The following is a 13,865-nucleotide window of genomic DNA, read 5'->3' on the forward strand; positions in this document are numbered from 1 at the left end:
GCCGACGCTACTCGCGAAGGCGGAGACATTCGCATGAGCAGCAGCAGCAGCAGCAGCACCAGCGCCAAAGCAATTCCACCATCGGTCTCAGCTGCCGACTGACACACATAACATCTACCACTTTGACCAGAATCATCGCAGTCAACTCTACTCCTGTCATGCCGAAGCACGCTGTCTGACTTCTCTGATCTCTCCTCGACACGACTGCTCTTTTCTGCCGCTTCGTCACCCACTCTTCCATCTCGGTCGCACTCCTCTTAGACGCGGTCGCCAACCATGCCGCCGGTCGCCTCAGTCAGAAAGGCTTCGATAGCCACTACCGACACAAACTCCGCCCGTCGGCAGTCCGCTCGACAACCACGTACCTCGACCTCGAGGCCAATCAACTACTATGCTCGCTCCTTCGGCCAGCTCGACAACAACCATGAAAACCAAGATCCTGACCCGCCAGGCTTCTTCCCCGGCGTCCAATACTTTGCTGACTCGATCTCTGCTCTTCCGCGCGAAGTCCAGCGTCACATCACCCTGATGAAAGAGGTCGAAGCAAAGGTCTATGGTCCTACAGAGGCTTTGAAGTTTCTCACAAACAGCATTCTGAATAAGCCCGCCCCTCTTTCTCGCAACCAGCCCACTTCTCCACGCCTGTTGTCCTTCACAGCTCCTCCCAGTGCCACGGTCAGTTCGGCTGGTTCCGTCATCAACGGCAACCAGCCCACTACCTTCGACCAGCGCGTTCAAGACGACCTCGAGTCGCAACAAGACGAACAAGCCGACCACGCAAGACGATCTGAATTTCAGTCCCTCCGTCATGTCATCGGCAACCTGATCACTAACCTTGACGAGAAGAACGTCGTCATGGCAGAAGCCAACCGCGCCCTCGCTCAGCAGCTCGCTCGTCTCGACAGCGTCATGCCCCACGTCGAGAACGAGATCAGCGAAGAGTCGCGTCTGGGTAGTTTGACCCATTGGGCCTACCAAGACAACCGCGCTAAAAAGCAGACAACGACGTCGCAAAACGAGCGCAACAGAAGAGACGTCGCTGCCACCAGCAGTCTCGCCGCTGCAGCAGCTGCCGTTCACGACCAAGACATTGCCGCAGCAAGAGGAGAAGCACGACGCGAAACAAAGAAAACAAGCCGTACTCAGGCCATCGATTCTGACTTCGATGACCGTCCGACAAAAAGAGCCCAGACTGGCAAGTCGCGAAAGAATGCCGACGCAGAACCGAAAGCTAGCGGGCTGGGAATTGCAAACGGCACGGCCACCGCTGCTACAACAAAGAGGCGGAAGGTCGAGAAGGCTCCTGCTATCGCTGGTGCACCAGCCATGGAACGCTCGGCAAGCAACATGAGCACTGTGGTCAAGGCTGCAAGAGGTGCTGGCAACACGACTCCAAGATCGACACCGGCTGTCGAGGCCACAAAGAAGAAGGGCAAGCCCGGCCCTGCTCCTGGTACTGGAGCCGGAAAGAAGAGGTACACAAGTCTAGACCTTTCGCCGGGCGACGCAGCTAACATGGTTTATAGAAATACCGCCCTCAACCAAGTCGCAAACTCTCCCCGACTCCCCAACTCGTCACCCGTACTGAGTAATGCACAATTACAAGCCGAAACCATCTCCAGACCTGCCTCGTCTCGCATGCGCCAAAACTCGAACTCGACGTCGAACCTGCAGCACTCACTGCTTCCCGAGAAACAAGTCAGCCGTCCAGCGTCGGTCGCCGACAACAAATCAATCAATGGTAGTACAACCGGACTTGCCGAGTCGGTCCCGGCCTCAATCACAGCCATGGGCAAAGAGCCCAAGGAAAGTGTAGAAGAGGTGGCAGAAGACGCTATGAAGGTTGACCAGGCTGAAAGCACTGTCCAAAAGCACAAAGCGGAGTTGTCGAAGAACGAAGACATAGAGATGGAGGACGCTAGTCTGGATGTCCGCCCAACGAGACGCGGGTCTGTCACGTCTACACCGCGGACCGAGCCATTCCCCGAAGTTGCCGTGTCACGAACCAGGGGTCGACTACTTCACAACGGACACTCGCATCGTGGGAGCAACACATCAGAACACTCGGCATCCGGACACGATAGGAAGAGCCGTGGCAGACGCAAGAGTGGTAGTGGAGCCCACATCCTCAAGCAGATCGCTAGCTTCAACCGAAGCCCAGACGCGGGCAGGCGGCGCGACGAGAGTAAAGAATCGGAAATGTCAGACGACGACGAACATGGGAGATCGACAAGACGAAGCCAGCCTCCTCGAGTCACGACCATATCCCGGAATCGACGCGACGGTGGTTCCAGAGCAACAACAGCTAGTTCTCGGCGCTCAGAACTGTCGCCAGAAGCAGACGATGGGCCCGGTGAAGTCGAGAACGAGGCCGAAGACGAAGAGGTGGAACAGGTTGCAGATGAAGAGGAAGTCGAGGAAGCTGAAGATGGCGATGAGCCAAAGTACTGTTACTGTGGGCAGGGCAGCTTCGGCGAGATGATTGCATGTGACAATGATGATTGTCCGATGGAATGGTTCCATCTTGGATGCACAGGATTGCGAGCAGTACCAGGTGATAATGGTAAGTCTAACAGCATGTCTCAATTTCTGGCGTCGCTAACAGGATCAACAGTCAAATGGTTCTGCGATGTGTGCAAGGAACCTAAGGGCAAGAAGGCCAAGACGATGGCCAACAGACATTGATGGGCATGACGAGGATAAGGATTGCAGGGACAAGGCGTTTATAAGACAATTGCATGGTGAGGGGAGATTGGATTGTGTGGGACAAGATGGTGGCAGGACACAGATAGCAGAAGTAGACATGTATATGGCCAATCAGGGCATTTCCAAGGGTGAGAGTGTTCTGGTTGCTCGATAGACAGTCGAGGGCGGTGAGGGCGGTGAGGGCTGAGCTACGGGGTTCTGCCGTCGGCAGCTGCGGCCGCATGACGCGTGCCTTCCGGGGCTTGGCTCGGGCTTCGGCGGGCTGTGGACACCAACTGCATCTCGCGGGGTCCTGGATGCTTCAAGGAGGTCGACCGACGGTTTAGCTCAAACATCTCACTCAATCAACGCGTCCAACCATGGCTGAAGTGCCCATTGGTATGCTCCGACCTGCCTTCTGTCCAGCTAGCCCAATGCGCTAACAGTCACACTACAGTGCTCGATGGCGGAACGGGTTTCCTCAAGGCTGGTTACGCCGGCCAGGTACGCCAGCTTCCATACACGTCCGCCTGCTGCCTCAACTTTTACTGAATCCTCGACTCTGTACAGAACTTCCCCGAGCAACAGTACCCATCCATCGTCGGCCGTCCAATCCTCCGTACCGAAGAGCAGGCTGGTCTAGATGTCCAGCTCAAGGACATCATGTGCGGTGACGAGGCCGCCGCCGCCAGATCCATGCTGCAAATCACCTATCCCGTACGCCTTCCCAGAAAGAAACAATCTCCACCATCTGCCTTACAACATAACTAATGCGGAACACCGTGCAGATGGAAAACGGTATCGTCAAGCGCTGGGACGACATGCAACACCTCTGGGACTACACCTTCTTCGAGAAGATGAAAGTCGACCCCACCGGTCGCAAGATCCTGCTCACCGAACCGCCAATGAACCCCCTCAAGAACCGCGAAATGATGGCCGAAGTCATGTTTGAGCGCTACAACTTTGGCGGCGTCTATGTCGCCATCCAAGCCGTGCTTGCCCTCTACGCACAGGGTTTGTCGTCTGGTGTGGTGGTTGACAGCGGTGATGGTGTCACTCACATCGTTCCTGTGTACGAGAGCACTGTGCTTAATCACCTCACGCGCAGACTCGATGTGGCGGGTAGGGATGTAACGCGTAACCTCATCAGCTTGCTCACCCGCCGTGGCTACGCACTCAACCGCACTGCTGACTTTGAAACCGTACGCGCCATCAAAGAGAAACTCTGCTACGTCTCCTACGACCTCGCCCTCGACAAGCAACTCAGCGAAGACACCACCGTCCTAGTCGAATCCTACACTCTGCCCGACGGCCGCGTTATTCGCGTTGGCAGCGAACGCTTCGAGGCTCCCGAGTGTCTTTTCCAACCTCATCTCGTTGATGTCGAACAACCCGGTATCGCTGAATTCTTGTTCAACACCATTCAAGCTGCAGACGTGGATGTCAGGAGCAGTCTGTACAAGGCTATTGTGCTGTCTGGAGGTAGCAGCATGTATCCTGGTTTGCCCAGCAGATTGGAAAAGGAACTCAAGCAGCTTTGGCTCACTAGAGTTTTGCAAGGAAACCCTGAGAGATTGAGCGTGAGTTGTTCCCTTCACCCAACAGCCGTGGGGTCTTGCGAAAGTGGCATTATGCTAATGAAGATTGAACAAACAGAAATTCAAGGTCAGGATAGAAGACCCACCGAGAAGAAGACACATGGTATTCCTCGGCGGTGCCGTCCTCGCAAATATTGTAAGTTGTTCCTCTCCGCAATCTTGCGCACACTTCAAGTCAAGGAAAGGTTCAGAGAACTAACAGATGCAAACAACAGATGGCCGACAAGGAAAGCATGTGGATATCCAAGCAAGAGTGGCAAGAACAAGGTGCTCGTGCCCTGGACAAGCTGGGCGCGCGATGAGAAGCAGGATGCAAAGACGAAGAAAGCAGACTCTACAATTAACGAAACTTTTTCAAACAAACAAAAAAACAACTACCGTGTATATTCTCCTCGTTGTGTTCTGTACAATCTTCAAGTGCTGTTACGCGAAGTGAATTTTGATGGTGATTATATCATCACCGTAGACAAGAGTAAGATACTATGAGGGAGCGAAGCAGAAGAAGGCCCGATCAATTGTCAACAAACGATTGTTTTTCTTTTGTTCCGCTAGACATGACTACCCTGACTACGAATAAGGGCGGATGCCACATTGGTACCTAAGGCTCTCTCGACCAAGAAACATCACTTGAAAGAACGAGTACAACATGATTTACCCAAAGAAAGTCCCCAACCAAGATTCCTCAGAACCAGATGAATCAAAATACCATCCAGGAAATCGTCGCATGTCTCTCGAGCTTCTAGCTGTCTTCCTCGTTATCGGGACAAGCTCGACCATGTGAAATCCTGCCGAATCTCGACTTGACACCAGAGCGATCTTGGTGGAAGCAAGTCGGGATCCCAGGCCTTTGCTCGGGAACGGGACATGTGAACTGTTAAGGCTGGCTTCGTTCTGACCCTTGCAAGTTCGTGGCGACAAAATCGGCTTTTCGCTGTACTGAGTTGGGTTGTGAATGTGGACCGAATGTCAGCGGTGCGTTTGCGCTGCTTGGAATTCTCCTGGCGGTGACGGCGGGTTGAGTAATCGACTCGTCCATATTTCCTCTGCTTAAGGGCAAAAGCGGCAAGCTTTCCCCAGGGTGACCTTCTTCCTACGTGATAGTCACAGCATTCTCGACACCACGTCGACCGAGCCCGATGTTGCCCTTGCTACAATGACTCAGAGCGAATACGCAAGGGACAGCCAAGCAGCTGATTACAGCCTGGAATATGAGTGCACTTTTCATCGAATCTTTGGGCTGACCAGAGAGACCACCTTTCAGTGCGTCCATGAGAAGAATGAAAACGGCTCCGAGTAACTGTCCTCCTGTCCAGCAGATCGTGCTGCTAACCTCGGGACTAGCGGGGTACGTGATCTCAACAAGATACTCGAGCGCACAGGGCAGCAAGGAGAATGAAGCTGCTCCTAGTATTGCACAAGTGATATAAGGTCCAGCGACTGTACGCGTTTCGGGCATGAAGACGAGTAGAATGTAGCCGATTGCGATCAAAGGGACCAACCATTTTATCGTCGGAAGGTATCGTTTTGTGTGATCGACGTAAAGCGAGGTAACAGCTGAAACCCCGAGACCAACGAAAATCAGGATAGCGCCTGCGATGCCAGCGTCCGTCTCTGTGAAACCATAAGGCTCGAATATTTGGTTGATCAGACTCGATACGGCATTGAAGAAGCCAACATAGACTCCAAAGGCGACGAAGATGAGAGCAAAAGCTTTGTTCTGTTTGAGCGACTTGAGTGATGCAGTGATATTGAGCATCTCGACGTTTGCAGAATTCGAAGCAGGTGTTGGCGGCTTGGAACGGACAAAGATGGTAGGTAAGCATGCTACGCAGGACTAGATCGTGTCAACGTTGGGACTTGAACTCGACTGTCTTTGGACTTACGACGATTGCTGTGAAGAGGACCATGTGCGGGATGTCTTTCGGCTCAGAAGCCCAGAAGGGGCCGATGAGTTGACCAAGTGCACCACCAAGAGGATTGGCCAGTGAGGCTACAGCTGTAGCGGAGACACGACCAAAGAGGCCTTTTTCGGGGAACCAAAGATCACTGAAGCGAGTTGGTGCAGCCAGAACGAAGGGCTGAGCAAATCCTATAATGATCTGGCCCAGAACGACGACTGGAAAGCTGCCGTGGGCGCCAGAACGAGTTCCAGCATATCGAATCCAGTTGCCGACGAATATCAAAACAGCGGAACTAAGGATGGAAGTTCTGGGACCTCTGTGCAAAGCCCAGATAGTGAATCTATGGGGACGAGGTTAGTTCTAAGTTTGTGGTATTTGGTGGAGATGATGTACGGGGAAGCAATGACGAAAGCGAATAGGAAGCCTGTACTGAGCCAATTGATAGCACTCTCAGATAGTTGAAAGAATTGGGAAGCAGTGCTTGATACGGCCGAGAAGGTCAGCCACTGTCGAGTATCAGCACAGAGTAAATGAATGCTACGACCGAAGCTTATCACATACATCCCAGCTAACGATGATGTTGAGTAGGACGAGTACAGCAAGGCCAACGAAGCGTTCTTTGTAAAGCTTGTGTTGGACAGTGGGATGCGTAAGATATGCTTGGGATTCGGTGGGGTACAAGTCATCAACAGTCGTGGTGGTCAAAGGGTTCAGAGGAGCCATCTCGGAGTCTTCAGTATCATGTCGCGGTAGATAAGAACCGATGGATGAACGATGGCCCATGGCGGGAGGACGTCGGATATATAATGGACGGTAGATGCATATAAGAGGGCGTTTGAGTTGTCACGAGGGCTGCTTCTAGGCCATTGAGTAATGCAGATGCATGTGCGACAGCTTGGCGGTGGTATTGATGCAGCAGCAGCGACGCGAGAAGGAGCGTCCTATCGATTGGCAAGCCAGAACGTGGCTACCCTCGAAGCTACCAAAGCCTCTTTGTTTCAGATTGTCATCGCTATGTGCATAACGAATAAGGTAGAGTATGCAGAGACGGTCATCAGTAGATTAGATGTTCATGGGAGCGATGGTGACATTCTGACAAAGGGCATTTGGGTGACATTGAGGGCGTCGCGCGAGTCATGAAGTGGATGTGACGTCTTGTACATTGATAATCCATCCTCCATGCGGCGACAACAAGCAGTTATTACACCTGGACTCCGACACTCAGTAAATCTTGAGTCGAGAATGTTCCATCTTGACTTGGCGTCTTGCGACTGATCCGGCAACCACTTTCTTCCACGCAGTCACTTCCGAAGCCTCTCGAGCAGCGACACGACAGCTGATTGAGAGGCCATGTACCAGTCATTCACAGGAGCATCGCGCCGACCACGTCAGGTCAACCTCTCCGGGAAGAATGCGAACCCTTTCGCTGCCAGCAATCCGCTAGCTGGTCCCCAGAGCGCCGTCCAGAACGCTCACCAAGACCGACAACAACGACAGAAGCAACGCCACCAACTAAACGCCGCAAAGACGCTTCAAAGAGTTTGGAGAGGTCACAATGCGAGGACAAAGACAAAGGATGCATGGCGCAAGCAGTGGGATGCTACACCTGCCGCCGACGTGGATGCCATACAACGCCTAAACCTACTGCTGCTGTTCTTCTCGCCCTCCAACGACGCCGATGTCCAACGCCTCATTACCTTTGTCTCGCATCACTCGCTCGACACGACTGCCTCGAATCACCATTTACGCCTGGAGAAGGCCTGTTTAGGAGCCTTATCACAACCGAAGCCACACCGTATCAACGACGTCCTTACAGTCCTGTCTTTTCTGGCCACCGCCATACCCCACGAGACCGGCCAAATCTCGAACCACTACTATGCCACCCTCTCAAAACTACCACAGTCGACACATACAAGCTTCCTCCAAGCTGTCGCGGCTCCTCTCAACTCACAACTCCTGGCCGCCTACCAAGGCTTCGCCGCTGCTTACCTCACCACTCCTCTCGATCCAACCACCCTCCATTCCCTGGCGTCCATTCTCGACTTCTCCAAACTCGCTCAAGCTATATCAAATATCACTACAACCCACACCCTGGATACAAGACGTCGTCTGTGGCTTCTTGGCCAGTTTATATATTTCAAGCCCGAGACCAATCCTGCTTCGCACTATGTGTCAGTTGTTGCCCAAATGCTTTCGTCCCTGGCCGAGATTATCGCTCCAGAGGCTCCTGCCCTGGACATGACAAACAAAGACTATGACCGACTGGTCCTGGCAACGAATCCCACTCGTGTTCAGCTTAACAGCTTCCTGAAAGAACAGCTCTCACGCTTGGTTGATAGAGACGCAATCAGCTCCCTGGTACCAAGACCGCTTGCTCCTTCAGACATGTCCATGCCAGAAGATACATCGGATTCCCAACTATTGGCCAGTTATGCCTTAATATTGCTCCGTATCTTTCCCCTACGCGCTGACGATATCCGCATGTGGCTCTATGTCGGTCCATTAGATCAGGCCTTTCGAGAGGACACCATTCCTGCCATTCTCTTCTTCTGGAAAGGTATGCGCTCAACATCCATCTTTGCAAACATCTACAAAGACCCTCGAGCTGCTGTCGAACTCCTCAAAGCGCCAAAGTCATCGATATCTTCTTGGAAACCTCCTGGATATGAGGCTGAGCAACTCAAGAAAAACGAAGAATGGCGTGTCATCCTCATCTTCCTTGAGCTATACACGTTTGTGCTGAAGATTACCGACGATGAAGAATTTCTCGGTGCAAAATCGGGCACGAATTCGCGGGACAGCAAAAATGCACTTCCCGTCGAGGATCTAAAGGACCTGACCGTCTTCCTGAAGAACCTTGGCTTTTCCATGTACTTCAACTCCCAGGAAATATCCGAATCGTTTGATCCAAGTCTCGAAGCCCTGAGTACGACCAGCTTGAGTCGTCATTTTGGCGGTAAATCAAGTGCTGTCGAATCCGTGGCTGAAGCCGTGCCACAGACCATCTCGGTCGCAGGCACCGTTGGTATGAGTCTTGACTATGTGAAGGGTCTAGTTACCGGGTTGCTCCGCGCTGTCTATGAGCGAGATTCGAGAAGAAACTTCTTGCCCAAGGGACACTGGTTGATGACATCTCGATTGGACATGGACAACTTCAAAGCCGCCGTAGTCGGTGAAGATGACCGAAGGCAACAGCTACAGTTACAGGCTAGTGAGGAAGACGGCGAACCTGCTGAATCTGATGCAGATTGGAACGAGGCCGACAACATCTCCATGAATCCATCACAACGAAACTATCGTCGTCAAAGCCGGCAAGCGAGCACAACACGCTATCTGCAGTCCGTTGCTCCCCGATTGGAAATCCTACAGAACATGCCGTTCATGATTCCCTTCGAAACGAGAGTTGAGATCTTCCGCGAATTCGTCCGACTGGACATGGTCAGACGAAGATTTGGTCACCCGGACCCGGAACTCTGGCGCCACAGAATAGCGTTCGGGTCGTTAGGTGGTTCCGGCGGGCCGTCCGAACTCGGAAAGCATCATGCAAGCATTCGTCGCAAGAACGAATTCGAGGATGCGTTCAAGCAGTTCTACAGTCTTGGTGAGAAGCTAAAAGAGCCGATCCAGATTACCTTCCTCGATGAGTTTGGTCTACAGGAAGCAGGTATCGATGGTGGAGGTGTTACGAAGGAGTTTTTGACCAGCGTCACCACGGAAGCCTTCAACCCTGAGAAGCTCTATTTCACAGAGAACAGCCAACACTCTCTGTATCCCAATCCGACCAGCGTCGAAGTCCACAAAGAGATGTTGCGAATGACAGGATTCCCCGATGATACAGAAGAGCATCGAGAGGTGATACGAGATCTCTTACAACGTTATGAGTTCTTGGGTCGCGTTGTAGGAAAGTGTCTCTACGAAGGCATTCTCATCGACATCAACTTCGCCAGCTTCTTCCTCAGCAAATGGGCCTTGTTCGGAGGTACCAACAACGCATCGAGAGAATCCGCATACAAAGCTTCAGTCAACGAGCTACGTGATCTCGACGAAGAACTCTACCAAGGACTCATGAGCTTGAAGCATTACCCGGGCGATGTCGCAGAATGGGGCACTTACTTTGCAGTCAACAACACAATCACCCTCCCCAACGGCCAAACCAAAACCATGGAGCACGAACTCATCCCCAACGGCGCAAACACACTTGTCAACCGCGGAAACCGCCTCGTCTACATCGCAAAAGTAGCCCAATACCGTCTTTCGGTGCAATCACACCTCCAAACTACCGCCTTCCTCACCGGCCTCTCTGCCATCATCCAACCATCCTGGCTCAACATGTTCAACCAAAAGGAACTTCAGACCCTCATCGGCGGCGCTGCTTCCAACATCGACGTCTCAGACCTACGCGCCAACACCCACTACAACGGCGTCTATGAAATTGGCACCGATGGCCAGGAACATCCCTCTATCCAACTGTTTTGGCAAATCATGCTCGAGCTTCCTGACGCCGACAGACGCAAAGTGCTCAAGTTCGTCACGAGTACGCCTAGAGCACCGCTTCTGGGTTTCGGGTCGTTGAATCCGAGATTTACGATCAGAGACTCTGGTGATGATGAGAAGAGGTTTCCGACGGCGAGTACGTGTGTCAATCTGCTCAAGTTGCCGAGGTTCAAGAGTAAAGAGGCGTTGAGGGATAAGTTGTTGTACGCGGTCAATTCTGGTGCTGGGTTTGATCTGAGTTAGGACGGAAGTTGCGTCTTGTGGAAGCGTTTGGTGTCTGGTTGGGGTAGGGAGTCTGAGGGGTGTCTTGGTGCAAACGAAAATATATAGATGCGGTACAGCATAGCGGTCATCAATTTTGATTTCTTGTCTTCACTCCCTTCGCTTCGTGTGCCATGAATCTCGATTGTGACAATGCTCTGCCCTTCCGCGTGTGCAGCATTTTATTCACTTACACTGCGCTCCCACGTTCAAACAAGCAGGCGCAGCCCAGATCCCTTGGAACGCACGACTTTCTCTTTGCGGCAACAAAGGCCACAGAGCGCCAATAGACCCATCACCCTCGATAGCATGATTCTTATTCACTAAAGGACTCTGTGCATGTATGTGATTGCATACATAGCATACTTTTACATAGAGTAAAGGAGAGATGGGAGACGCGATAGTCGGAAAGTGTGTGTCCGCTGGAAAAACACGTGGACTTTCTCACAATGTGATTTTACATGCACAACATCACGAAATACCAATTTCAGAGGGGAAAGAAGGGGAACAGAGAAAGAGACAGGGAGAGAGATCAAAAGAGTATAAAGTCATCCACCAGGGATGAGCTTTTTTTTTTCCATTGTTTATTTATCCTTTTTGTTTCGGTTCAGAACAAGGAAGAGACCAAAGACCCAAGGCTTACCACAATCAACAAGTTGAGAGATCAGAACATCTGACAGGACGAAGGTAAACGCGTTTGCCAGAGCAAGGAGTAATATTCATAGAGGCCAAAAACTCGGCAACTTTTGGTGTAATGTCGGAAGCAAGAGGAGAATCGAGACGAAGACGTTGAGTGGCTCTCTCAAGACCACCACAATCATCAACACTTCTCTTTCTTTTCAAAGTCGGAGCAGTAGTAGGTGAAGATCTAGCAGCAGCAGCTCTTTCACAAGGAGAAATTTCAGAGTTGGAAGGAGAAATCTCACAGCCTGAATCAGAGTCAAGTGATCTAGGTGGCCATGCATTTCTGAGGGAGAAGGAAGGGCGGCAAGGGTCAGCTGAAGTGTTGGACTTCATTTGAGCCCATGCGGCGTTAGTATAGAGAGGACTATAGTGATAAGAAGTGGCAATGGTGGGTTGGAGTGAGGGCCAGAGGAAGGCAGTAAGAGGGGCAGCGAGTGCAGAATCAGCAGTGGCAGAGCAACCAGCAGGAGTGGTGTCAAGCCAGTTGATGATGTGTGCAGTAGGGCTGAGAGTAGAAGTGGTGAAGATGGAACGCAAAGGGAAGGCATTGTTGTTACCAGACCAGTGGCATTGTGTCATGTGCTTTTGATATTCGAAAGTACTGCCGTTGAGGGCCGTACCGCAGGTGGCGCAAGGGAATGTGGAAGGCATCGTTGTGCTGTGGGTGTTCGACTTCACTAGTTAGTCAGTTCTCCTTGGTTGCTCGTGGATGAGAAGTCGAGTCCTGAGAAGACTCGAGAGGTTTTAAATGTTCTGAGTGTGACTCGAGAGACCATTGTCGTTGCTGCAACGAACAATGCATTTTTGAAGTCTGTTGACGATGATTGGTTGATGGGGACTGCGACTGAGACGATCTGATGGTCGACAAAGAACACAAAATGTTAGAGACAAAGGCATTGCTCAGATTGTTGGCGATCAAAGAAGCAAACAATGCATTGTGATTCTGACCGACAAAGACTCGAAACGAGCACCTCGGACCTCGCCATTTGCGTGAGAATAGATCGATAGAAGCTGATCAGTGTCCCTGATCGGGATAGTCGTTATTCAAGAAGTAGTGTACAGTATTGAGAGATGCGCAGTAACGCATATGCGTCATGATCGTGATATATCCAGAATATATTATATGTTGATCATCAACATTTGGGTATCAAAAATCGTCCAAAATCTGACAGTCGGCATATACATGGCCTTGACTGGACAATATCATGCTCAGAAGCCGTCGTCTATGTCTCTGCTCTTTTCGTCTGCCTGGCGGCGATCGTTGTAGTTCCACCACCATTTGTGTGTCTCATCGTTCTTGCCCTTGTCGTCACCCTTCTCATCCCAGGGCTTGGGACTGAGCAAAATGTGTGCGTTTTTGACTTGATCGTCTCTCCAGATTGCGTCGTGTACACCTTCCCAACGCATGGTCTTGAGGGCATTGTAGATGTAGGGAAGAGCAACCCATCGGCCAGGAAAGAGGTCGCTAAGCATGGACTGATCGGCAAACTCGTAGGATGCGGTGACTGATGATTGCAGACCATTCTGGATCAGGTCGTAGACTTCTTTGCTTGGTACGACGACCTGGAGGCCTCCGTTGGGCATGGCGAGACCTGCGAGAGGGGAAGCACCGGTCTTCTGTGCCTCTTCGGGGTTGTTGTGCTGGGTGGTGAAAGCGCAGTTGGCAGGAACCCACTCCTTGGGGTAGTGCGGCTTCTTCAAGGGGTTGCAGACACAGGCGTGACTTGCAGCAAAGACACGATCACCACGACCAGCAAGCTCCGGGCCGTCGAGAGGCACGTCCATCAGCTCGTCCATGTTCTTGAGGATGAGCATGTCACTGTCAAGTTGAACGACACGCTCATACTCAGTCAGACCGAAGGGAGTAAGCTTGCTCCAGCAATCGTAGAAGCGAGGGTCGTTGCTGTAGTCCTTGGACATGGAAGGCAGTAGGTAGGGAATGCGCTTGGAAGGAATGCCGCGAGCCTTGAGGGCGGCATGGCCCTCGGGAGGGAACGTGTCGGTGTAGAGAGCGACAAGAGGGTACTTGCTACCGGCAGCCTTGAGTGAGTAGTCGAGGGTCAACAAGCCCGAGAGATAGTTTGTGTTTGTGATCAGCGTTGTCCACACCTTGGCCGAGTCGACCACTCTTTCTGTAGATGCTGCCATTGTTGTGTGTCTCGAACTGCAAGTACTGTAAGAACGATCAAGTGTGATGAAAAGGACAGAGACGGCGCTCTCTCAGAGAAATGTTGAGAGCAGA

At 51.9% G+C, this 13,865-nt stretch overlaps 6 protein-coding genes across 6 annotated transcripts; 3 read left to right on the top strand and 3 right to left on the bottom strand.

The window, feature by feature from the left end:
* Positions 1-276: 276 nt before the first annotated feature.
* Positions 277-2,685, top strand: M436DRAFT_85863 (uncharacterized protein; the record flags this gene model as incomplete). Its single annotated transcript, XM_013567745.1, has 3 exons — positions 277-1,475; positions 1,527-2,563; positions 2,615-2,685. The coding sequence occupies 3 exons, from the start codon at positions 277-279 to the stop codon at positions 2,683-2,685; spliced, it is 2,307 nt and encodes a 768-aa protein (XP_013423199.1).
* Positions 2,686-3,065: 380 nt separating this feature from the next.
* M436DRAFT_76487 (Actin/actin-like protein) lies at positions 3,066-4,585 on the top strand (the record flags this gene model as incomplete). Its single annotated transcript, XM_013567746.1, has 6 exons — positions 3,066-3,084; positions 3,143-3,189; positions 3,256-3,402; positions 3,474-4,265; positions 4,342-4,419; positions 4,499-4,585. The coding sequence occupies 6 exons, from the start codon at positions 3,066-3,068 to the stop codon at positions 4,583-4,585; spliced, it is 1,170 nt and encodes a 389-aa protein (XP_013423200.1).
* Positions 4,586-5,373: 788 nt separating this feature from the next.
* M436DRAFT_57158 (major facilitator superfamily transporter) lies at positions 5,374-6,907 on the bottom strand (the record flags this gene model as incomplete). Its single annotated transcript, XM_013567688.1, has 4 exons — positions 5,374-6,117; positions 6,167-6,524; positions 6,578-6,690; positions 6,746-6,907. 4 exons carry the CDS (start codon positions 6,905-6,907, stop codon positions 5,374-5,376), a joined length of 1,377 nt encoding a protein of 458 aa, XP_013423142.1.
* Positions 6,908-7,534: 627 nt separating this feature from the next.
* On the top strand, positions 7,535-10,921 carry M436DRAFT_67627 (uncharacterized protein; the record flags this gene model as incomplete). Its single annotated transcript, XM_013567727.1, has 1 exon — positions 7,535-10,921. One exon carries the CDS (start codon positions 7,535-7,537, stop codon positions 10,919-10,921), a length of 3,387 nt encoding a protein of 1,128 aa, XP_013423181.1.
* A 666-nt stretch (positions 10,922-11,587) lies between these two features.
* On the bottom strand, positions 11,588-12,274 carry M436DRAFT_85867 (uncharacterized protein; the record flags this gene model as incomplete). Its single annotated transcript, XM_013567747.1, has 1 exon — positions 11,588-12,274. The coding sequence occupies one exon, from the start codon at positions 12,272-12,274 to the stop codon at positions 11,588-11,590; it is 687 nt and encodes a 228-aa protein (XP_013423201.1).
* Positions 12,275-12,832: 558 nt separating this feature from the next.
* On the bottom strand, positions 12,833-13,771 carry M436DRAFT_57214 (nucleotide-diphospho-sugar transferase; the record flags this gene model as incomplete). The annotated part of the gene is made up of 1 exon (XM_013567697.1): positions 12,833-13,771. The coding sequence occupies one exon, from the start codon at positions 13,769-13,771 to the stop codon at positions 12,833-12,835; it is 939 nt and encodes a 312-aa protein (XP_013423151.1).
* Positions 13,772-13,865: the final 94 nt, after the last annotated feature.

Source organism: Aureobasidium namibiae (genome assembly GCF_000721765.1).
Source record: "Aureobasidium namibiae CBS 147.97 unplaced genomic scaffold scaffold_23, whole genome shotgun sequence".
NCBI classification, from domain to species: Eukaryota; Fungi; Ascomycota; class Dothideomycetes; order Dothideales; family Saccotheciaceae; genus Aureobasidium; species Aureobasidium namibiae.